Source organism: Cyclopterus lumpus, chromosome 20 (genome assembly GCF_009769545.1).
Source record: "Cyclopterus lumpus isolate fCycLum1 chromosome 20, fCycLum1.pri, whole genome shotgun sequence".
Classification (NCBI taxonomy): domain Eukaryota; kingdom Metazoa; phylum Chordata; class Actinopteri; order Perciformes; family Cyclopteridae; genus Cyclopterus; species Cyclopterus lumpus.
Genome location: NC_046985.1, coordinates 2,722,469 through 2,748,911, shown reverse-complemented (window position 1 = coordinate 2,748,911; position 26,443 = coordinate 2,722,469). Strand labels below are relative to the sequence as shown.

At 44.5% G+C, this 26,443-nt stretch overlaps 1 protein-coding gene across 2 annotated transcripts in view; it reads left to right on the top strand.

Moving 5' to 3' along the window:
• Window positions 1-3,972: 3,972 nt before the first annotated feature.
• Window positions 3,973-26,443, top strand: part of LOC117749468 (cadherin-18) — a 52,641-nt gene continuing 30,170 nt past the window's right edge. The window contains exons 1-3 of one of the 2 annotated variants that reach the window (XM_034560030.1): window positions 3,973-4,203; window positions 15,770-16,064; window positions 20,301-20,420. In XM_034560030.1, the coding sequence (XP_034415921.1) occupies window positions 3,973-4,203; window positions 15,770-16,064; window positions 20,301-20,420 (646 nt within the window). The remainder of the gene's footprint in view (window positions 4,204-15,769; window positions 16,065-20,300; window positions 20,421-26,443) is intronic. The other variant, XM_034560031.1, reaches the window with a different exon arrangement.

Sequence of the window (26,443 nt, the reverse complement as noted above, 5' to 3'; positions counted from 1 at the left end):
GTCATTAGTGGTTTGGGTTACCCTGCGAGAGCTGGCAGCTGCACACCGGTGACTAGCTGATTCCCCGTTATTGTGTTTTTCTGTTTACATGAATAAATAAGGAGTATTTTTGTCTGCCTGTTGTGTAACGGCCACAAGTCGAACGGTCCACCAGCAATAACAAAAAATGAAGTATGAAAGGTTCAGTGTAGCAGTGGAGGTGACAGGAAGAGGGCAGAAAGAAAGGAGCATATGCTGGCTAAGGGTCTCTGGGAAAAGAAAATCTCAAAGGTTGGTTGTAAGGTGTTTTTTTCCACGAAAATGTGCACGTGTACGGACACGTGAGGACGAGTCATGCATGTCATTTAAATAGCCCCGTAACCCCTCGAGTCCCAAACGTTGTATCATCAGCATAATGGCGAACATTGCCGAAACACCAAAAATAGTTTTTCGTTCCCGGTTTGAAGAGCATGTCCTCATCTGTAAGGATTATTTTAAGGAAAATGTGCACGTGTACGGAAACGTGAGGAGTCATGCAGTGTGACCCTTTTTTCAAAAGGTATCAAATAGCTCCGCGCATACAAAAACCCCAGAGCGGTGGCTTCTGGGAGACGAAACGATCCGACAGCTCCGTGGTGGAAGTCACGAGTCACGAGAGTTGCGTCAAATTAACATTTTCATAATTGATTTAGTTTATTTTGAGGAGTCGATGAATCATTTAGTTAATGAAGAGTCAGGATTGTACTTCCAACGAGTTCCCACGGCGCGCCACTTCTTTGAATTGTTTACTTTGAAGGCTCAACGCTCCATGAAAGCAAAGTTATGCGACTGATAACTGATGGATAACAAGGACGATAAAAAGAGACAAAAGGGTCTCTCAATATTTTCTGATTTCCCAAACCGGTCTCCCGATCCTCAGCACAATTGGTTACTATTGATTATGTAAGACCTGGTAAAGACGAATCGATGGAAACGGGTCACAAAGAGATTGTTTCACTTTTAAAAATTGATCTTTTTCTTTTTCTTAATAACTGGCCACTGTAGTTTTTAGAAAACATTTCACAAATGGCAGTAAATAGTGCACAATGTTGGGGACGGTCTCAGGCAGACAAACATAACTGTGTGTGTGTGTGTGTGTGTGTGCGCATCCTGCCAAAGTCTCCTCGGCTGCCGCTGTGCATAACCCATCCTGTTAAGCGCTGCACATTATTAAACATGCCACAGGCAGAAGGCCACACAAAACAATATCATCACGGTAGAAGCGGAGGGATTATTTCCATTGACAGAGCCAGATGCTGTTGATTTAATGGCTCTGTGAAATGGTGTTTTTGTTGTTGTTGTTGTTGTTCAGGCTTAGAATCAGGCAGATAATCAGACAATTAAGAGACTGACAGGCGAGAGCCCGAGCAGGTGAAAAGTAAAAACCACCGGCGAGGAGATTCTCAGTCACTCAGGAGCACCACGATTGTCTCAGCGATGCTTTGACTTCTGTGCAACAACAACAACAACAACAACATCTCCGAAAACGGCTTTTCGAAAGACCTCCATCAGTATTCTTTGCAGGGCTTTGACATTGTTGGAAGAGATTTGGGCGTAGCTCTAGCTATGCAGATGAGAATCTCTCCCCCCCCCCTCCCGGTCGATGCGGAGCAGACTCCGCCTCCTCTGGCAGCTGAGCTGCGTAATTTGAACGTTCGTCTATTTGAAACACGGGGATTAGTCAGGGCTTCTAAGCAAATCTTAATCCATATGTATGTAAAAATATTTATATATTTATAAACAAATTTAAAAAAGAAGCGATTATCCTTCAAAGTGTGTGCCAGTCATAAGTTGCATTAATGTCTCGTTTTAGCGCTCCAATGTTGTCACATTGAGCCTTTGAAGTCCGTCATCTCTGATATCCTATTTAATATCAACATATACGTGTTTTATCCACTCGATAATCCCCACAAATTCTACTGGAGCACTCTGAATGTTGGACCAAGTCTTTGGTATATCTTATTATTACTAATATATATATATATATATATATATATATATATATATATATATATATATATATATATATATGTATATATTAGTTGCATAGTGTTTCTAATGTTGGCTTTCATTTAGTAAACAGGTTGTTTATTTGTGGGCAGTCATGATGTCTCCGTGGAATATTAAACGTATGATATAATTCCTTTTAGAGGCTAAATCTTAATATCTGTTGCTGGTCGGGTTGTTGTTTTTTCTTTGCCCGCGGTAAATATAGTTTGTATTAAGCCGTTCACGATGGACAGCGCTGCTGCCTCTTGGTACCTCTGGCTGCACAGATCTTCCCACGCTTTGATTACAAAGAAAAAACAAACAAAACAAAACAACAGCAGTTCCGTGTTTATCAAATGTAGTTTTATTTCAAATGTACTTTGCAGTGATAATGATATGTTTAGTGTAGTATGGTTCTCAAATGGGGTCACGTGTGACACTCCAGGCGGTACGTGAGATTTTAAAAAGATATATATTGTATAATTGGCATCCATTAAAAAATCCTTACAAAATAGTTATTTAATAAATATTCAATAAAATATAAGCGTAAATTCACGTACTGAATTGTATATATTCCATATTCAATCTGTTGGCACAGCACTGTGTATTACATCTTTTTTCCAACCAAAAACGCTTATTATAGGTTATTTCACAGTGGGTAGCAGACAAAAGAAGGGTACGTAGAGAAATGGGGTTATTTGCTTTCGTTGTGACGTCGCACAGAAGGGCATCTCACAACAGCAAGGTCAAATTCAGCAATTTTCCTCTCATCTGAAAAAGAAAAAAGAAGTGAGCACCGAGGACCGATTTCATGCTTCAGCAGCACTTAAATAATATATCTCATTTTTAAAATCCACCCCGAGACTGGATGATTCTTCCATAACACCTCGTCTTTAAAGACCACAGAGTTGCACACGCAGGTGTAATGCACGTTCTTGTCAAAAGATCACTGGAATGCTTAGTAAGAAAGCTTGCAGGTTATTTTTTTCTACTTCTTCAATGCCACCTTCAAATATATAGTTTTCATATAAAAAAACACAACAAAATAAAACAGTTTCTCTCTGTCCTTTCCATTTCACTGCCTCTTATAAACCCCTCTCTGCCTTTTCTCTCTGAGTGGCTCGATGTCTCTCCTTATCATCGTAAACGCATTTCTTCCTGCCACACTTATTATTCATCGCACTGGCAAACACGGTAAGCCTCACAGGAAGCCTCGGTCGTGTTTAAACAGTCGAATCAAACCTTTTTCCCCCGATGTTTTCCATTAAAGCCGACTGACTCATCCTGCATCCGACCTCACAGGGCGGCATCAGTCCAACCGCACGGCGCTCCGACCCCCGTAGGCCCGCTCCACCTTTTTTAAATAGCCCCGTAACCCCTCGAGTCCCAAACGTTGTATCATCAGCATAATGGCGAACATTGCCGAAACACCAAAAATAGAGTCTTTCGTGGCCCATTTGTACTTTTTTTCCCCAGTTTGAAGAGCATGTCCTCATCTGTAAGGATTTATGAGTTTCAATTTAATTGGAGGGAATTAGTCGACATTTAGTTTCTAATATCCATCAAATGAATCTCTAACACTGTGTTCCTCTTCCCTTTCCTCTCTCCCTCCGCAGGAAATCCAGAATGGCTTCCGGGATTAACCTCCGCACTCGGTAGAGCTGCACAGAAGTTCACGTCCGTCTGCACGGCATCATGGGAAATTCCATAATGTAAACGTATCTTGGCCCTTTTTTCTTCTTCTTTTCATCAAACCTTCAGCTTTTGGGCCATGAACCTGGGAGGATCTACCCGGACCGCTATTTCCCTACTTTGGATCTAGATTCCTCTTTTGCCGGGACTACTCCACAGGGGAGGGGGGAGGGGGGCTGCAGCGGTGGCTAGTTGTGGCGGCTGCCGCGGCGGGAGTGGGAGGAGCTTACCACCTTGGAACACGGGGATAACTTTACAAAACTTTACACCACCATGAGGATACCCACCACCTCCTGCCTCTGCCCCTTTCTGGTTTGCCTCTGTTTCATCCAGAGGTGCTGCGGGGCGAGCCACCACGTCCTCGCCCAGGTGCCCTCCAAGAACCAGACCAAACTGGCCAACGGGGGGCCGGAGGTGCACCACAGGCCCAAGCGGGGCTGGATCTGGAACCAGTTCTTTGTTTTAGAAGAACACTTGGGACCAGAGGCACAGTATGTGGGGAAGGTAGGATTTCTTCTTTTTAGTGAACTGTCTGCAACCTTAAAAAAAAAGAAAGAAATCTTTTCATCCCAGCTGGTTTTATTTTATCAGCTTGCTTGGCATTTTTCTCTCCTCTCCTGTTTATTGAGAAATTGGTTACAGCAGCTGTTAGATCGCCACGTCGGCATTGTGCCCTCGCGTTTTTATTGTATTTTTATCTTCTGATGTGGAAATTCAGCGCTCATTTGTGTGTCGGTGTGTCGGTGTCTCGGTGTCATGACAATGTCGGACCGAATTCCTCTCGTAGAGATGTCCAAACAAAAGAGTTTTATTCTCTGCCGCTCTGGGGAAGCCAGCGATTATGAGAGGATGACGTTTGAAATAGCTCTACATGGAGGTATCTCTGAACTGAAATATCAGATCTGCTCTGGCTGTGGGAATTTGATCTCTTGGTGGGAAAGAAGGAACCACACAGAAATCCAGAAGGGCCGCTCGTAGAGAGAGATGTGGAAATTCAGAAGCGAAAAAATAGAGGAGGGTATTCTTTCTGCTTGTGCACAGCCCGGTCGTTGGCGGTGACTTTTCTGTTAGCCCCACAATAAGCCACAGGGAGCTGGTTAAGTCCTCTGCTTGCAGATTGCCTGCCCTTATCTCCTGAAATGTTAAAATGTGTTTCTCCGCTGCAGTGATCATTATTCTAGGCACTTAGGCACAGGCTAATCCCCTCAACTGCACTCGGAGAGAAAGAGAATGAGAAAGGCAGAACGCTCCTCTCTGACTGCACATATGTCTGCATTTCAACAGCGGGGGCCATTTGAAGGGGAAATGAAAGAAAAGAGGGATGACATGCTCTGGAGAGAAAAAAGGGTGAGAGGGAGAAAATAAACCCCACAAGAACAAGAAGAACAGCAAATATCACTTTCCAATACAAACAACTGGGGTTTTAATCACCTTTTATTATCTGCGAAGCTGGTGAAACATGTTTCAGCTAATATTATTTGACGCATGAATGAACCATAAAATCCCCACAGTGCCAACGAGAACAGCCTCTCATCGTGTCCCCGGCGTTAGACGACAGCTAACTGCACCGAGACGGTCGGATCCGTCCGCTGCTTCGGAGTTCAAGACTGTTTGATTTGCTGGCTGGTTGGCTGATTGTGCTGGTTCTACTCCTACCTTAAGGGTGTTGTTGTCCTCTCACTCTGTGTGTGTGTGTGTGTGTGTGTGTGTGTGTGTTTTAATATGTGTGGCGGGTGCCACTGATGAAAGCAAAACAAACATAAACAGCTAATTCCGCGTGATGATAAATAACTGAGGAGACACACACACACACACATTATTAAGGAATCAATTTGACATGCGTGTTTCAAGAGATGAGGTCTCCAGATGGTTAGCACAACAACAACAAAAAACATTTAATTATGTGGGTTGGGACTTGTGTGCAGAGTCCTAATGTGGCCGGGAGACAGAATGACCCTTAATTACACCAAGACAGGAACGGAGGAGGAGAAGGAGAAGAATTAATGCATTCAGCGTGCACAGCGCTGCATTGTGGGTCCCTCCCCCCTCCCCCCGCCTCCTTCCTTTGCTTGATTAAAAACTCTGGACATTAGCGAGCAGCAAATGAGCGGTTCCACTCGGGAATTGCCACCACAGTCTGTCGATTATTGCTCTCATTGGGGGGAGATAAAAAAGAGAAAAGGGGCGGCGTTTCGAAACAGACGTCTGACGAGAAGATGCATAATTATGGCGCAGGTCAACCAACATGAAACGTCTAGGCGTGGCGCGGGCGACCCCCGCAAGGTCCAAACGCCGCAACGCGAGACTCGGGCCTCGGCGAGTTGTCCGTGTACTTTTTTCCCTCTTCTCACATTGAGTGACTTCTGTGAATAAGTGAAGCAGCCAGTCTGTCAAGAACATTTTTAATCCCCTCGAGGTATCCCTTAATCCCCAGTGACACCTTTCTGGGGAGGCTGATGCATTTTGAGGGGGGTTGTGAAAATGACAGCTTTGTGCATGAGTGAGGCGCAAATGCTCGGTCGGGGACAGGCCTTGTCCAGATACGAGGCGTTCTCCCAACGGGAGGTGTGAACGCCGCCACGTCAATCAGCTCGGCGCCTCCAAGTAGTCGGGGCGGGTCGCGGACTGGATGGTGATTTCTGGAAGTCGTTGCAAAAATCCCCGACTGGATGAAATGTTGATGTTTTTTTGTTTTTTTACGGTCGGCTGCAACTCGAGCTGGAGGACGCGCGGCGCGGCCGCTTTGGGGTGAAAAGCTTCACTCGGTATCCTTGAATTGAACCTGTATAAAAATATACAGTAAATAACGTGATTTGAGTAGCAACCTCTGAGAAAGGTGCCTAAATGTTTTATTCATACTAAAACTGGCCTGCGCGGTGACAGAATCCGGCGACGGTCTCGTCGTACGTACAGTAATAGATCGACAGATGAAAGAAGAAAAAAAGGGCAAAACGGGAAAATACGGCGAAGTCTTCACATAAAATTGCTTTTCAGGAAACAAGTGAGCTGTTACGTGAAATAACAAGAGACATTTCACAGTCCATGTGCCATTAGTCTGCGGAGTTGGAAGGAGAAACATCCTGAAAATGACGGCAATGATACTTATCAACCACTGATACGTGTTTCTGACACTGAGGCACGCACACACACACGCACACACACACGTCTGTGTTACTAAAAAGGTTTTTCATCCTTCCAGCTGCGGCCGGAGACATTGTGTTGTTTTTGGTTGTCCGTCCGTTCGTCGTGAGCAATCCATAACTTGATGTTACACCTTGAGGGAGATTATTTTCAAAATGTGGCACGAACATTCACTCATCTCATTTAATTGTTCCATCGTCTGGTCCCCCGGGGATTCATCTATCCGTCAGTCCAAAGACTCAAAAGATGTTCTACTTCCTTAATTCCACCGTCTGCTGTGTGGATCGTTAGATGTGCTACTTCCCTTTTACAACGTTATCTGAAGGCTTCCATCTTTATATTTTGTTCTGCAAGAAGAATCAGTTTGACATCCTGGATGTGTCCTTTCAAATGCATATTTTAGACCCTTCGGTCGGCTTCGCTCTGAAATGGCTTTATTCAACGTTCGTGCAGCGGCTGTAGTTAGTGGCAGTGTGGGCTCCAGTGACAGTTGAGGAAGTAGCAGCGGGAGGCGGGGCTTAGGGTCAACTGTACCCTCAGAGCATGCACCCACATTTACAGTCAGTGTGTGTGTGTGTGTGTGCACTCGTGATTCATTGATTTTAGACAACTTGGATGAACAGTGTTTTGCTCGTGAAGGCTCATCGTCGTCCTGCTCGGGCATTAAAACGTATCCGCGGCTCCTCGACACAATCGCACACTTTCACCAGAACATAAAAAGATGGCCAACCCAAAACGAAGCCGACACCAGTCGACTACAGTTCGTGCTTCCAAGATAACTTGGAGAGCGTCCGCTGCCTGCGCGGGGCGTGCTGAACATCTCTCCTAAGTGCATTCCCCTGTCCTCCGGCTGAGACGTTCAGATGTATTAGCACCATTTAGAGACTTGAGACTCGAGCCATGTGCCCTCGCTGGCTGCCGGAGCACGAGGCGGAAACTTTTTGACGGGTTTCATTTCCACCTCCTGCAAAATATAAAAATGTTATTATCAGTTGGAGAGAGAGAGAGAGAGAGAGAGAGACACTAAATGAGTGTCTTTGCTGCTTCCGGGTCTCTAATAGTCTCATTACTGTACATGGAGGAGTCAACCGTCCTGCTGGGAAGACAACCATTCATTCCGTCTCTCCCCCCGGATGTCAAAATAGAGGACGACTATCGGGGCGGATCTCCGAGATGTGCATCATCGGCGGCACGTCTCCCCGCCCCCCCCCCCCCTCACTGAGTGTCTCTTGATGTATGGTCATTAGGCGGCCTCTCCATCATCAGGGCTCACTGTGACTGTTACAAATCAATCGAGTGTGTGTGTGTGGGTGTGTGAGTGTGGGGGGCGCTCGGAGGAGTTGATTGGGAGGGACCGCGGTCAAAATGTGGGTGATAATCAGACAATCAAGCACGCCCACATAGAAAGTGATTAAGTCCTCTTGAGTGAAGTATAAGAGCGGAGATTTAATCAAAAATGAACCACCCCCCCAACACACCCTGCACTAATTGCAAAAATAAAGCCAAGGCACGGATAATCAGCTAGGGAGTGCCCCCCCCCCCCTGCTCCCTAACCGTGCACACTGTTGATGGACTAAACGCCCGAACAACCTGACTCCCTCCTCCAGCCGCCCGTTTCTGCTCCGCCGAGGCTTCAAACATCCAAAAAGCGATGCAGTTGGGGCGGCGCGAGGTCGGCTTCCAAACGATTAAATGTACGCGATCGGAGGTTTGCAGCCAGCCACCTGGGGGCGACAAAGAGGTTTAGGTAACTTGATAGCAGTCTGATGAAGTCTCTTCTTGATGCAAATATTCGTACACCTGCACGATCGTAGCGCAAATGAAGTGAAAGTATAGTTCTGTTTATTTAAATGCAATATGAAGATATAATGAACCTAAAAACATTGATCAAAATAATCAACATTGTCACCTTTCCATTCATGCACGTACTGGCTGAGTCTGAGTTGAACTCGCTAGAAAATACTTCATAATTCATCCTGGGATTGATCAGCTGACATCGTACTTTGGCACATCTTATACGTTTTGCCTGTGCAGAAGTTGATTTCATATAATTGTCACATCCAAGAGTTTCCCGGCATGGAGCCAACGCGGCGAGCTTTGACACATTATGTGGATCTGTAGCGAGATCATCACCGGTGGTGTAATCCAACCGGCCACTTACATGATCAGGATTTGCACAAAGGAAAAGGGACAAAAGCCAGTACAGAAGAGAAAGGAAAGGGGGAGGAGCGTCGGAGGAGGAGCGTCGGAGGAGGAGCGTCGGAGACGGCGGTCAAGCCGTGCAGCGAACGGTAACGCACCAGCACGGCGCCCAGCTGAGCCCGTCCACCGGCGCTGTGTAGCGGTGAACCTCGCGTTGCATGTCGCTCCTTTTCCAAGAATAGTCGATATATATTCCAATGAATTTACACGAGAAGATTACATTCCTATTTATTTTTGATCTACCTGAAATGAGACACAAGTTCTGTACGTTTGATGTGCATACACTTGGCTACATTTTTGGCTAGTCAGCAAAATAATCAAAAAATAATTTTAGGCAGATAAATTGTCAGGAATATAATAATTGAATCTTGTGATTGTGCACGATCTTCTATATCGGCCTAGAAGAGAAGCCATTGTACCGATTGGAGGACCAAACCAACGGGATGCCGGTCTCAGATCCAGCGCTACAACCTGCTCGGCGTTATTCTATTAACGTTGTCTCATAACTTATTACTGGATATCAGAGTAATATATGTAAATGTGGCCTTTAATTCATTGGTCCGTGTCGTTACGCAGACAATAACAACTCTCCAATGACTATCGCAGTAATGTTCATATCTGGAGGAACACGGTATGAATTGAAACGAGTCGACGATCTATCAACTCGTCTTTCTGTCGGAATCCAAATTAATTAATGTTGATAACTGAGTAATTGCACAGGTGCCGCTTACAGCTTCTATTTTTACTCAATTGTCGCACTCGTGCTCAATTATCAATTCATAATTCCTCCCTTTTTCATTTTTTTCTCCATCAATTACAGCAGCCTAAATTAGTGATTGAATAACCGTAATCGTAGATTAAATGCGTTACGTTATCATATTATATGATTGTATTACACTGTTGTAAAAACAGATATTAATTGATGTTGCAGGCGACATCGTAGAGGAGTTGGTTCTTCCTCTTCCTCCGCTTCCCTTAATTGACTGGGACGCCGCGCGAGACGGCGAGCGCCAATTAGCTCGTGAACACAAACAACATCGGGCTCCTCTCGTCAACGAGTCCGCCGACTTGTTGACTAAAGGAAAGTGAAGAATCCACTTCCTCCCGGGGTTTGCTCCTGTGGCCACATGATGACATTATGAGTGAGAGTTTCTTCTTTTTTTTTCTTCTTCCACCGCCGGCGGCTCCGGACCCTCAGACTCCGTTGATCTTTAATCTCCTCAGAAATGCATTGCCGGGCCGCACGCCGCACACCGCACACCGCACACCGCAGTTCCACTGGTCTTTAATAAAGTCGGCCGTGGAGACGGAGAGATAAACGCAATCCCTTGTTTTAAATGACCCGCGCAGGAGAAGGATTCCTCTCCACTACCACCAGTCTTTGGTGGGAAGACGGCGACACAAATTTCACATATATATATTTATATGCATATATATATATATTTATATATATATATATATATAAATATATATATATATATATATATGCATATACATATATATATATATATATATATATGCACATACAGTATATATATATACATATATCTATATATATATCTATATCTATATTTATATATAGATATATATGTATACATATATTTAAATATATATATATATGTATATTTGATATACATATATATATATATATATATATATATATATATATATATATATATATATATATATATACATATATATATATTTATATCCACTGGACATAAAGGCGAGTTGTCATGCCATTTTCTGTGTGATCAAAATGAACGAAGCATGAATATAATATAAATATAATATAAAATATCCAAGTCGAAAAGCAGTAGCAGAGAAATGGAGCCCTGTTGTGTTTCTTTTTTAAATCATGTGACAGATTTCCCCCGAGCCCAGTTGTGTACAATCAGCTGTGACTAAGAAGTGTGTGAAACACAACGTGAGGGAGGTCTCTGCTCCAACTGCCTCTTCTCCTCTCTTTGATATGATCAAACACACACAGACGGTTAATAAACACCAGGACGGTGTGATCATCTCATGCATCTTTTCTGGTCTGCAGAGGAATGAATACAAATCAACTGTGAACAATATATAATACCTTTATACCCCAAAGTATTATTGCAAGGGTGTATGTTTAAATTTGTATATATATATATATATATATATATATATAAAAAAATGTCAGTTTCTCTCTTTTGATTCAAACGTCCCTGATGATGATACATCGGTTACATTTTGAAGAATGAAAATGCATTTGTGCCCAACGGACCATGATGGATTATTATGGGAGACAACGAGGGGGATTTTAAAACGCACTCGAGACCCCCCTAACAGGCCGAGAACACCTGAACACACTCGCACGCCTCATCGCCGGTTCGGGGTTTGAATTGTTTAGCGTCCTCTCGTCGTCCTCCTCCAGCCGGCTGCCTGCTGTACTTTTTGGCTGCTGTTGTTCGGGTAATGGCCCGCAACCTGTTGACACTTTTATCACTTATAGATTTTTTTGCCGTTGGGTCGCGCTCCGCCGAGCACGATTCATCGGCTCCTTGCAACAAAAAAAAAAGGGAAGTCAATGGCTAAATTAGCAGTGTTGAGTGCGGGCGACATTGCATTTTATGATCCCGGAGTTGTGGAGCGCCGCCGGACACGAGTGGATATGTTCTTCGAGCGGTTCTAGAAGCGCTCCGTCTGCTGGTTCTCTGCATTTAAATGATGTCATTTACATGTAGGAATTGATTAGAAACCAGAATCCACTGTTTCAAAAATGTCTTTTTTTTCCCCCACAAATATGATTCAAAGAAATGGGCTAAACGCAGCGGTTGTCCTGCCTTCAATGTGTAAACACGCTTTTTTACTTCTTGGAGGTTGTGTTTTTGTATTAGTACGAGCGAGCGGCTGATTAACTACCTGATTCAACAGGATCTTTGACTCCTTATCTAATTACAGGCCCTGGTATTTACCGTGGGAAGAGCAGGCGGCTCTCATGGAGAGCCCGGGTCTGCAATCAGCGGCGCCTTTCTAATTAGTAATGAATTCGCCGGTCCAGGTTTTGATTAGATGTGGCCTCGGGATCTCATCCCCCCATTCAACGTGTTTAAATAACTTGTGTCTGTTTATGGCTGAGCATTTAATCTAGTACTGCTTTTCTACCTCAGTGGTTGTACTCATTGTTCAAGGGGACTTTTATGGTTAATACTTAGCAATTTGTGTTTCTAGTAGAATATGTTTTTTAAGATGACGTTTACCTGAACGTACCTGTATTAAATGCTCCGTTTCTTTAAGCCCCGCCTCTTAAAACAAGGCTGCTCTCACCGGCTTTTGAGATAAATATATATATATATATATATATATATATATATATATATATATATATATATATATATATATCTTATTTCCGTCTGCGAGTCTTCCATGATACGCCTCGCTTTTTTAAAAGAGGTTTACTCTGGAGAGTTTCAACCACAGGTTCCCGCATACGACGATATGATTAACCTGGCGTACGAGGACGCTCATGCATACGCAACGCTGCCATACGCAGAGAGCGATGCTGCGCTCCCAATAAAAAACGAGGAACGCCAGCTGATGTACGCTGTTCCAAAAAGCCAAGAGAGCCAAGTGGGATCGGCTTGTTTTCTGATCTGGACATCCAGCAAACAAAATAAATAATAAATGGGTTGTTTCATTTCCCAGTTTGCGAGGCACTTCAGACACTCGAATGTATTTGCACACGACGTGTATCCCTTTTACAAATCGATACACGCTGCGGAGAATACAACTATTAGCCGGGCTTCGGGGGTCAATGAGGTAACACGAGTTCATTATTTTTTCCCCACTGTGCCCTCTGGCCTTCACAGGTGTTATGCACAGACGTCCAGTATCGGCTGCAATAGCAAAAATCATTACGGAACAAACAGACAATCGATCAATGAACGGGTGCAAAGATGAACGCCCCTCAATAAAAAGGAACAGCAGGACGATTGACCCTTCCTAAATCTGGCTCACTGCCAAGGGAGACGGGACTCGTCTTCGGCTCGGTGTTCCCGAAGATTCGGGGAGCGCGCCAGTTAAAAGTATCGACGACAAAATCCTGGCCGTTTTTTTTTTGTTGCAATCTTTGCAGGCGAACATTATATGGATCCTTAACGTATTGGACGTAGAGCTTTTATCACTATACACGATATCAATTAGGTCAACATTTGGCCGAGCTTCAAGATTCCCTCACGCTTAAAATTCACCCGCCGTACATCCAGAATCTATTAAGAGAAGCAAATTATACAAGAATAAACTACTTAGTCAATCTTGTCTAAAGATATTTGCAGGCGGGGTTTAAACGTAGTCTTTGTATGCATAGTTATTGTATGCATAGTTAATGTATGCATAGTTATTGTATGCATAGTTAATGTATGCATAGTTATTGTATGCATAGTTAATGTAACCGCGTCGCGTCAGACGTGACGTAGCTGGACGTAGGGGCGACTGTGGGTCAGTGGTTAGCAGGTCCGTCTTTCAACCAGGGGGTTGGCGGTTCCATCCCCGCCCTAGTCCATGTGTCCTTGAGCAAGGCACTTAACCCTGAGTTGCTCCCCGTAGCTGTGTCTACGGTGTGTGTGAATGTACCGTGATTGATTGTAAGTCACTTTGGATAAAAGCGTCAGCTAACTGACATGTAAAAGTAGCTCAGCCTCACGGGGGCCACACTTCCCCGACGTGTCGTTGGCCTCGTTATTCCACGACATTTCGAGGATGTGGTGACTGTTGAGCTGTCGCTGTGCGCGGCGCGGGATGCAGCGGCTGCCTGACAACATTTTTTAAAGAATCCTGTTACGGCATCGTGAAAAAGAAATTGTTTTTCCACGACTGGGAAAATTCCCATGAAAGCCCCCCCCCCCCCCCTCTCAAGTCGGGACAACAACTCGAGAACAGCTGATGCGTCGCTCTCGAGTTGCAACGCGTCTTCTTTGCGGCCTCCGTGTTGTTGTTGTTTCCACGAACACACACACACACACACACACACACACACACACACACACACACACACACACACACACACACACACACACACATACAGTTGGAAGAGTGACTTCACCCACTCAGGATTATTGTCAAATATATAATCAAATCTAAATTGTTCCAGCGTGTTCGTGCCCGGCACATCGACCGTCTTCTGCTGCAGCGGACGGTTTGATATTGAGGGTTAAATGACGTGATATTTCATGTTCAGTTCATATTCGATTGATCTAAATCATATTTTTTTAATTCTTTTTGGTCCGACGTCTAAATATTCTTGAGAATTAACAGTCCGTTGCTCTTTGACAGCGTGCGCTTTCATTGTTTTGCATTCATCAGCGTATTAAAATGACAATAATTTCGTCCGTGGCACAATATTATGGCACAATGAGGCTTTGAGAGGAGTCTGTTTACCGCTGCGTCGCTACACGACAAGCTCATATTCATATTTCCAGTCAGAACACGTCCCTGTTGATTGGTTGTGACGGCCGGGTCCCCCTTTGTGCCGCGTAATTATAATTTTTTCTTTTTCAACGACTCGACTTCTTTCAATTAGTTGCTTATTACTTTTGACTGATGCGGCTGCAGGTCGGCCGCAGACCAGTCGGCCCCTTTTGTTAGTTTGTTGTTGTTGTTGTTGTAATAATTCGCACATCAAAGTGCTGAGCTCTGCTATATCTGACACATGTTGCTAATTGGCATGAAACAGACAGTGACCCACCTCGTAATTGTGAATTTATTACTTCAAAGTGCCATTAAAATGCCATTTGTTATGGTTTTGTTATGTCGGTATTATCATATCCAGACTGCGATAGTATGTATGTGTATATACATATATTAATGTGAGGGAGAGTTACACGTTACATCCTCACAAACACAACGCATTAATTATTAATTTTCCATGTGTGTGTGTGACGTTCTCCAAAGACATGCATTAATCTTGTTTGCAGCGAAACTGACTTCTGAATTCAAAGGTTGTGTTCGCAGTTCGTTGACGTGCACAAACAAACGCGATGTGCAAGAGCACCACCAGTGTGTGTGTGTGTGTGTGTGTGTGTGTGTGTGTGTGTGTTGAGAGCGTTGCATAATGAACACGGATCGTTCTGTTGCGCTCAGCTGGGACAAAAGAAATGAAGAAGAAGAAGAATGTTTTATTCACGGGGAAAGAAATCAAGTTCTCTAAATGATGATGTTACCATGGCGCCCTGGTTTGGAAATTCAGTGGTATTGTAAAAATATATTTATAAAGTCTAAAAAGTACAAAACCCAGCTGAGCAATTGGCATGAATGTCCTGATCCTCTTGCCATCAATTATGGCTGGAAAGTCTTCCCTTATTCCCACTTCCTCCCGCTAAGAAAGAGGCTTTCCGCCTTTTAACCGTCTTTTAGGGGATTTCACCCAAAAACTTAAATCTCTAAAGATGAATTTCTTCATCAATGCGTGGGTTGCGGGAGTATTTAATAATGCTGGGAGATGTAAACCGGGGGGGGGGGGGGTCTGCGGACCACCATGCGGTGCAATTTACCAGCATTTGATAGTTACATGTTAATTGCTTCTCATCCATCCAATCACGTCAGCGCTAACGTGGCCCCTCATCATGCGTGTGCATCCTGTGGATATTATCCATTTCACCAAACATGAATCACATTTTTGAAAAAACTAAAACAAGAAGCTTCTGTCCTCCTGCATTCACTCCACTTCTGTCTGTTTTTGTTTTTTTTTACCTTGCAGCTTCACTCGAACTCGGATAAAGGCGACGGCTCCGTCCGGTACATCCTGAGCGGGGACGGAGCCGGCACGATATTCATCATCGACGAGGTGACGGGCGACATTCACGCCGCCAAGAGCCTGGACCGCGAGAGGAAAACGCATTACGTGCTGCACGCGCAAGCCTTGGACCGCAACACGGAGGAGGCGCTGGAGCCAAAGTCGGAGTTCATCATCAAAGTACAAGACATCAATGACAATGCACCCAAATTTCCAGACGGACCCTTTGTAGCGACGGTGCCCGAGATGTCTGAGCTGGGTGAGTAGCGCCGCACGATAAACCAGAGGAATGGGCGGAGAGAAGATATTAAATTACAAGTGTTTTTTGTTGTTGTTCCGTTCTGGATAATCCCTCTTATCCCAGCGGTAAAACAACAAATGGCATGTTGTTGACACTTCAAATGACCGAGTACCACTCCAGCATGTTATTACCCCGTGCAGCACTCGTGATGACGTCCTGCAGGATGTTTGATCTCCTGTAAGCCGGGCCGAGTCCCCCTCTTCAGGTTGCCGTGATGGTTTTTCCCCCGGGTGGGCAGGTCTTTATAAAGCACTAGCATAGTTCCCCCGCCACGGCAGAGTCCTCCGCATCACGGAGCGAAAGAAAAGCCTCGATCCGCCTCCTTTGAGACAGCTGCTCCGGCCCACAATCATGTTTTTTTTAATCTTTCTTTCTGCAAAAGAAAAAAAGAAAACTCAATGAGTACGGCGCTCAGAAATGTGACAGCCCTCTTTCGAAACATACGTAGGTTCACGATGTGAACATAAAAGGAGGCCAAACTTCTGTCGGAGAGATGATTTAAATTTTTTTAAACGTACTATAAAAGGTGTTAAATCTGTGGCGCTGAAAACACTCCATTCATATCCGTCGGTCTAAAGTCATCCCTTCGGCTGCTGAAACGGAAGCAGTACTTCATGCACGCACTGTGTATATATATGTGTGTGTGTTCTAGTTTTAGTTTGATCTAATATTAAAAACAATAAACACCTCCAAAGAGAAAAAGGAACGGAATCGTCATCAGCTTCTTGCAGCGGGGAAGATGGAAACGATTAAATATGCTAACCCCAGCAGGCCTGTAGACGCCCTCTATATAAACAGTCAATATCTCCGCGGTTGCGTTCATGAATATTCAGGAGTGTGAGGCCTGACACACACACCACGCTGCCAGTATGTTGCTACCTAAATGGGAAGTGTCAAGCACATGTCTTAATCTCTGCAGAGAGCGCTGCGCCGCACAGCGCGGTATGTAAGACGTATTGGCACGCTCTGAATACTAGTTTAAAGTTTGATACAGGATGCTGTTGCTATTTTAAATCCTGTAATCGTTATCCCTGAACAGGTGCAGGTGGGTTTTTGTTCTAACGAGGCTCTCCTCATTTTTTTTTTAAAAACTCCATCATCGGTCGCACAAAAGGAATCCATCAACGCTGATGACCCGGGGGAGGAAATCAAGGGCCGTGAAGGGGAAAAAATAATTAGCCTTTTTTTTTTCTCTCTCTTCTCGTCCTCCTCTTTTGCTAACGTCCATTAAAGTAATTCCTCAAATCGTCTGTAACCATCAACTGTCCACTGACCCCGCCCCCCCCCCCCCCCCTCCCCAAAGCATTCGTCAATACGAGTGAAGGAAGGGGCGGTCTGGGAGCGTGGCAACTAATTGGCTGTGATGTTCTTCTTCGTCTAAATTGATCAGCTGGGCAGGCGCCAGGTAGTCCAACGATACCGTTTCATACGTACCGATGGTGCAATCATATATATATATATATATATATATTGTTTTAAGTGCTAGATGGAAGGAGTATCAATGTCCACCGGCTGCACGTCTCCCAGTTGAGGTTTCTCCAAATGGACGTACCGGAGCCGGTGTCTCCGCTTTCCTGTCGACCGCATGACTTCTATTAGAAAATCACCGGAGGACGCGACCGCTCGTTTTCGATGAGGAGTCATAATTAAATGTGTGCACACTCGGGGGGCCAAATGCATCCAGAGATGCATGCGAAGGAATGAAAACGCATACTTTTCATTTATTTTCAACCATTCGTCTCTCTCAGGCGTAGTTTCCGGTAAATGCTGCACTCTGTCATGAAACATTTTTGTTTTAGAATCGGTTTCCTCAGTGAAAAACGAAACACGCTCGTCTTTCATCCCGTTAAGATCAGATATTACTTATTAGTAACTAAATGCTGCTTCGTTACAGGACACGTCGTAAAAGGAAATTCTTCTTTTTATTTTCCTCATGAAAGTGGGGATGAAGCAAGACCCCTGACCTTGATCTTTTTAAAAGTGCATTAAGTCGTGCGGTCGCGGCAATGTGTCCAGCGAGGTCGATAGATGTCGAAAGAGGTGATGAAAGACCATGTAAAAAAAAAGAAGGGGAAAACAGTATGTGACCGGGTTCATAATGGACAGGATCATCTGTATACGTTAAGATGAGTACATGTTCCACATTCCTTTCACAGTTTTCCAGCATCGACTATTCATAATTATCCCCAGCTTCCCCCCCCCCCCGGGCGGACACCAACACTTTGTCCCGCCCCCTCCGAGTCCGATATCAACGCTCCAGACCCTCAGAAATGCTGCTAATAATCCTGCTGTTCTCACTGCGGGGCGCCGGCACACGACCGCTGTAAAAATATGTATGCCCGTACATCTGAAACCATAAATATATGATGCCTTCCTGTCTTCAAAGCAGCTGGGCTTCCAACAACTTCATATTAAAATTCACTGCATTGGTTGAACTATCAAGAATAATCAATTTGTTTCAATTTAGGGGTACCGACTGACCAAGAGCTACAAATTAAAGTCTTCTCTGCTCAGATTAAATATATATTGGAAAAGAGGATTAAAACCAACAATGCAAAACATGTCCGACACACTGGACCTCCAAGTGGTTTACAGGAGGTTCCGGACCACAGAAGTCTTGCTGGTGGCCCCGTTAGGAGACTTTGTCTCATAGTCGTTGTATCTGTGAGTGTTTGTACTCTCGTGACACGGAAAAAAGACACAGTGAGTTTTACTGCATTTGTGAAATGACACTTTTTGTTAAAGTTATTGTCCTGCAGACTCTTGAGTGTTCGCTCCGTATCGAGTTCAGTCAGACCTTTTTTTAAATTATTTTTTTAAAGTTGCAGTCATCACCTTTAATAGTTTCCAAATACACAGTGAGACTTAACCACTCCAGTTAAAGTGCATTGTGGACGATATAAAGCACATTAAGAGTCTTTTCGGAGTGCATTACGCAATTATTTGAACACGCGCTCTGCGATAAAGTTATAAGAACAATTTGCGGCGAGACACTTCGAGGTGCACGTGAATATTATTCATACAAAGACGCGGATGAGGCATTTTATTTACTTAAGCCATTAACACAGACAGCGTTTCAAGGCTCATCAATTAACTCGTGTACTGACTAATACGTTTTCTTAGCCACATGACTTGGAACAGACTCGACTTCCAAAAGCAATCCCACAATTGATTGAGTCCAAATATTCCCAGTGCAATATTTTATTTATTTTTCCCGAGCACACTGCGGAGAGCACGGTTCATTATGGATGGCATTTCACTCCCTCAGGTTTCCAGGAAAGAGACAGAAAAACTCATATCTGTTGAGACTTTAATTCACTTTTATTCCCAGAGGGAATAAATACTAATGCGAGTGTCCAGATGATGCACAGCAGTATGTGATGGCTATGATTCATGCTTATAACTCATGCATCATATGAGCTCGTAGTGCAATGGCAATGCACTCAACGTGCAATTATAATGGGTTAATGAAGCCCGTAATGCTGTTAGAGCAACACTTCAACTGGTAAATTGGACCACAATGGCTTTCACGCCGGACCTTTTTATTTTATATATATATAACTGTCTTAATAATGACTCATCCCTCTAGGTTTGCATATCATTCGTCTATGTTTTTGTCATCTTAAACAATGAAAGATGCTTGAATACCGAGGAGAGAGCTTGACTCATATTCCCCAAGGCTTAAAATGCAATTTATCAATGCAGCTTTTCATGTGACATAACTCACGCGCAATGCAGTCTGTCTTATTTATATACAGATACTTAACACATACAGTTAATTTTGTTATATATTTTTTGGAGCCCACCACAATATCTGCCCAGATTAACGTCATTTGTTCTGAGGGTTTTTTCTTCTTTCTGCAGTTGGCAACATATTGTGAAAATATTGGGTTAGTATTCGCTCCAGCAGGCTAAATCAACATGTTTGTTGTTGTTGTTTTTGTTTGCTGGTTGTGCTCGACATTCGAGCGTCTCTCTCTTTCTGGTCCCGTGAGCTCATGAACGATCGTGTTTGCATTGAAAGAGTCACGCTGATCGAGAGTCTGGAGCAACATTTGGGAAGTTAAAGAAGGCTCCTGAAAAGATACCGGACGCCACATCGATACGCTTCCGTTAACAATGAACCAGAGACGGCCAATACCAGAAAAAATGATCTCGCTGTGTTATTATCTCTTTTTCTTTCTTTTTTTTTAGGCACTTCTGTGTTGCAAATCACAGCATCCGATGCCGACGACCCCACCTACGGAAACAGTGCCAGGATAGTCTACAGTATTCTACAAGGACAGCCATATTTCTCCGTCGACCCCAAAACAGGTGTGGTATTACTGCATGCTTTGTGTGTGTGTGTGTGTGTGTGTGTGTGTGTGTGTGTGTGTGTGTGTCTGTGTGTGTGTGTGTCTGTGTGTGTGTGTGCGCTTAGACAAAGTAAGTGCACGCGCTCTTTCAAGCGTGGCGACTACAACATGAAACGGACGTCGTGACTTTGTTATAATCTCCGTCGCATGTCACGCTGTGAAATATGCTCTCTTTGTTTCCGGTGAACATCCTGTTCTGTTACCGCGGCACGTCTTCGACGCCGTAAAAGGAAGCCAAAGTATCCTCCAGTGGAGTTATGGACCACTCGTAGCGAGCGCCGTGTTGTTGGAACACGCGACGCGTCTTTCTTTGTGGGCCATAACTAACTCCCGGAGGGGGGGGGGGGGTCAAAGAACACATTCGCAGAGATGAAGACGCCGGCGTTTGCAACCTTTTGTGAGGAGAGAGAGAGAGAGAGAGAGAGAGAGATAGAGAGATAATACAAAGCCACAACCGTAGCAGCGCTCAGTGTTTTAAGATTCCATCCTTTTGTCTGAAAGGCCTCTGCTGGAATCTATGAAATGTTTATAAGCCTTCAGAGAACTTTTATATGATGTGAAACAACGCGTTAGTCGCGAGTGTGTGTGCGGATCTCTCTTTGTCTCACAAACAAGTGTGTGTGTGTGTGTGTGTGTGTGTGTGCACGTTGGCACACACACACGCTCGCTCGCTGCTGGTTAAGCTGAACAACCATCCACTTGTGTGAATTGATTCGTTGCCGTTCTGGAACAACCGCCGGGCCCCTTTGGAGACCACGTCCGTGTAAAACATGAATTCTTTTGCTGAATGAGCAAACACAAATGAATTGCTGAATTTTTTTTTTTTTTTTGGGACTTCGCACCTCGAGGGAGAACGGCGGCGGGGATTGATGGAGCAATTTCACAAGCGGTGTGGCGAGGCGGAAGCCACGGCAACTTTTTTTTTGGGGGGGTGGGGGAAAAGACGAAAAAACCCCGGGCTTTGCATGCGGCTCAAATCTATTTGACGTCACGAAAATTATTATCCGCGTCGTAATTTTCTTCTCCACATTTCCCGTGTGCACTGTGCTTGTTGGACACATCCCAGGGCTTGTTTTTTTTTTCGCTCGAGCTGACTCTGCATCGTGTCCGCATTGTAATTCAGCGCGGGGCGTGCAGAGGAGGAGGAAGAGGAGGAGGAGGAGGAGGAGGAGGAGGAGAGTGATCGAAGGCCCAGCCAGCTGCACTCTCTCTGCAGCGCTTGTATTCATTTATACAAGTCGGCGGTTGTTTCGTGCCCCCTGGCAGTCCGTCTCCTTCCCTCAAATTAGGACACGGCACTCCAGCGGTCAGTGGGAAAACGTGCACGTGGAGGTGCACGTGATCTGTGTGGGCAGCCCGAGTCTCAGAGCAGTCGTGTTGGCCCACCTCCTCGTATCCACACCTATGTTTCCACCTCGCCATCTTAGGTGAATTCATGTGTTATTAGTAAGATCAAACACACACACACACACACGGACACACACGGACAAATCCACCTCGTTGGTTCATATTCGACCTTGGTCCGGTGACCTGTGGCAGGTTTTCACAAGACCCGGGAGGTGGAAGGAGAGGTGGTTTGAGGACAGAGGGTAATGATGGCAGTTGGCCTGCACATATGGTGCTGAAGGAACCCCCGAAGGATCGTCTCAGACTCGACCCAAATCCTACAGCAGAGTGGTTCTGCCCCCCACTCAGTTGGAGTTTAAATACTGTTCATGACGAGTGTCCCTAATCAATAAATAATAAACATATCGATGGCCGAAGAAGAGCAAAACCTATTTAAAAAATTCATTTATTTGTGAATAAATACAATAATATGTTTTCTTGCAGAATGCTATTTGTTAAGAATACCCAATACATAATAAAACAATTTAAAAAGTGCAGATATGAGAGTTTTCCCCACTTATCCTGGATCATTTTGCAGATTTGAGGTTTTGCACTTTGGCCATCGATATGCTGGTTATGATTTTTATATTTTCTGCATGGCTCCATCACCACTTTTTAGCAGAATTATTGTCACGTAGAAAAAAAAAATAATAATGCATGCAGTTTACCTCCCGAGTAAAGTGACCTGGAATAAGCACATTAAAGCTATACTTCAAAATCAGACATAAACGTGCGTGACCACACGCCCACTCATGCAAGAGCCATATCATTATTGTGAGAAGACATTAAATATGATAAACCGCGCTCAACGAGGAAAAGAGCTGCAATATAACATCGTCAGGGCAACGCGACGCGTCGTCTTGGTGTCGTCATAGCGATGTGCACGTACCGCGCCGGTCACGTACCTGCAATGTCGCCACATTGCAACTTTGTTGCCGCTTGATTCAGAAAGGAAAACTCCCACGGGTCTCATTTTCAATGTATATATAATCCAGAGATTACACATTAAATTACAGCCTAGTTTTATATTTTTTTACAATTCTCAACGGGTCGGTCCTGCTCGGCGTGTTTATGATTAAATTGTAAGCAAGAGCACAGAATTGTTTATATAGCCTCTTCAATTTGCCTTTTACAATATGTATTTATAGCATCGGTAACTGCAGCAGACCAAAGTGTTTAAATTCAAACGGGATATAAGGGACTTTGTTTTCTTTGATTAACAAAAAGATGCTTTTGAAAATTAAAAGTTTTAAGAACCACAAATCCATCTGTACATATTATACAATTGTCTGCACATCTTAAAAAGGACAAATCCAAAACAATGCATCCCTAAAGCGCATCGCTTTCACATTACGTCAACTGAATGATGATTTTCAAAACCTCACACCAGCGCTCCACCAATATTCAACCAGAGCAAAGAGTCAAATTATTTTTGGACGTTCCAATTTTAAAGTCGGCAGACATGCTAATAGCTCAGTGCAAAAAAAAATACCGGAGTTATTAACTGGCTAATTAACTCTGGGAACAGCATTAAGGCGGCTTCTTCTTGTCTCCGCTGGAAATGAGATTCAATCATGGATATAAAAAACTATAATTGATGCATCTGAGGTGGTGTCACGCAGCATTGCAAACAAGGGGAGATGGGGATTTCAGGATTAGATTTACTTGGCTGAAGAAATAAATGAGCATGACGCAGACTTTGTAAATACAGAAATGTAACTGATGCAGCTGATAATGATGGAAGGCCTGAGGGGTGGGTAGGGGGGTGGGGGGGGTGGGGGGGGGGGGGATGTGCACCACGTTACATTAGTTTGACTTAAAGTTCTGTTTTCATTAATAATGTCTCCCAAGTTGTAAGTAGAATGGCAGAGTTTTGTCTGCAAGCATCTGTGATTGACATTCGGATAGCTAATGGCTAGTGCTAATGCTAATATGAGGCTAATGCTAATATGAGGTGTGCAGTTCCACTGATGCATTGCGTCACCACACATGATGTGGAGCTGTGAGAGGTTTTACATTTCTACCACAACGCCTACTGGTCTTGTTGATTTAATTAGTCAAAAAGTCATTTTATTCAGTAATAAGAACAAATGCCAACGTATAAAGCTGAGGGGTGAAAAAAAATGAAGTTGTTTACTATGTCGCAATGTATTCACTAAACCAATATAACCGCGACTCGCTCGGTAGCCACGGTAACGGTGATCTAACCCGAGGAGATCCTGTTGCCTAAAACCTAACTCCCTGTGTAGAGGGAGGTTTAATTTGAACGGAAACCTTTTGCATGTAGAGAGCATATATTGATATTAACACTTCCAAAAACCGTTGCTCGAGGGGATCCCGAGTATCTGAAGCTCGAAGCCGGTCTGAAGCTCGGGGGCACCTGATCCGGCCCCCCGGTATATGACGAGTCCGCATTGAGAACGTGTTGACAACAGCCACAAAATCCTTTTCAGGTTGTCCTTTTCAGAAGGACCCTGAACACACCACCTGCTGCTTGTGTTGTGACTTGTCTGGGAGACACAAGGACACAACGGTGTACTAGACAGATGGACCCTGGCCCTCGATCTGCTCCTGGATAACAAGTCACATACGGTGGGCTGCAAGAACCACCATATGTGTGTGTGTGTGTGTGTGTGTGTGTGGGGAGGGTTTATCTTAAGTGACATGCTAACTGTGTTATGAGCATTCGCTGCAATGGACATTAACTGGATCACGTTTTTTTTGCAACCATCCTTTAAAACTGCAAGCCAGGCAGTTTTAAAAGGCGCTTTCCATATCTCACCAAAAGCACGACTTAAAAGACGGCGGCCGCATTCATCCTTTTTACTGTCAGGTCGTAAACTCCCGTCTTTCCCATCACCGCCGTGCATCTGTCAAGAGTCTCACAGTCGAACGCTCTCGCCAAACCCCACGTCGCATCGGCGCCGGCTCACACAACACACAGAACCCCCAAGTCCCCTTGGCATCCTTAAATAGGCTAATTTCTCTGCTGATCTGGGATTTGGGAGTGTTGGAGTTTATTGAAGGAGCTGACACAGATCAAGACGTTTCTTCTTCTTCCTCGTGGTTCATGGATTAAGTCTTACCTCTGGTATAAATCAAGGAAGAAGCTGCCCCCCTTTTTGCAATCAGCGCAGACTCTCGGAGCAGACCAACCAATTATTCTCAATCAGATACGCACTCCCGATACACAAGTAAAAAAGAAGAGGTTTTTGCTGTTATGATTAATGTGATTTCTTTATGGCCGCCGCCGTTCGTGTTATCTACAAACGTCTTCCGGAAATGCTGCAAGAGTGCAGGCATGCGGTGGGGAGGGGGGGGGGGGGGGGGGGAATAACATCGTATCGGACGAGCCCAAAAAAAGATTCCCGAAGCTGGAGATTGAAGAGTGCTTTAGTAATCTTGGATAATCCTTTTTGTTCACCCAGGAGATTGTCCTCCTTTAGAAGTTTGCAGCCAGACAAAGAGGTGGATAGCGTGATGGTATCGACTCTTAATAGACTTGGGAAGGAGGGGGGCTGGGGGGGAGGTTGAGGAAAAGGCTAGCCACTTCGCTGTGTCAAATGGGCTCAAGGTTCAAGGAAGTCGGCTCCTTCTCAATTATTTTTCTAAATTAACTCGCGGAGCTCCGTGGAGATTTTTTTTTTTTTAGAGGAGACTATCGGGAGGTGTTACGGTTCAGAGACGGTTCGGGGGGGGGAAAAGGCAGTTCAATGGGTGTGATCCTCGTGTCGGAGCACCGGCGCACCTCGCAGACGCCGGAGAATACCCCCCCGTGGCATTTTGTGGAACGTTATAAAGAATTTAATTTCAGGGGGGGGGGGGGCGCATGTAGCTGCACTGGCATCTGCCCGTGAATCTGCTCCTCACAATTCTCTCCTCCTGTGTTCAGTGTTCACTTTTTTATAATCTGAAACTGCAGAGCTTCTCATTTGTTTGTTTGAGGACAAATGGCTGACAGAAGATCATCCCCAACCAGTGTGGGAAACGGTGGATTTCCCAAAGCACTCCGGCCCCCCCCCCCCCCCCCCCCCAAAAAAAAAACAGAAGACCTCATTCTTTTAGTGTTTTGCTCATCGTTCCTAAACCCGCCGCCGTGAAATATTGCTCTGGAGCGCTGCGCCGTGCGTCGTGAGTAAAGTCGTAATAAGAGACTCCAAAAGGTCAGGCCATCCGTCTTGCTGTTGTTTAATGGAAAGTGTGGCCACTCGCCAAGGTCTGGTGGTCTGGAGCGTCTCAAGGACCCTCCCCCCCCCTCCTGGGTTAAGTAACGCCAAGAAGAGTTTTGCATCATTACAGGAGAGCGGCTGGAGCACTTTGATTTAAGTTTAGAAAAAACACGAAAAGAAGTGGATCCCCGCTGAGACCTGAATTCAAAAATATAATAATACAGAATAAAAATGTAAAAAATTAACAACTTTTAGGGATGTGTCGATCAAGTATTCTTTACCCTCCATCCCGATACTAACCCCACACCCGGTACTTGTGTTTTCCTAAATAAAACAGCTGCAGAGGGCACACTTTAAAGTTTTTAAAATCAGTAAAATATAAATGCTCGACAATTGAATAGCTCTGCATTGCATAAAAACACACTAA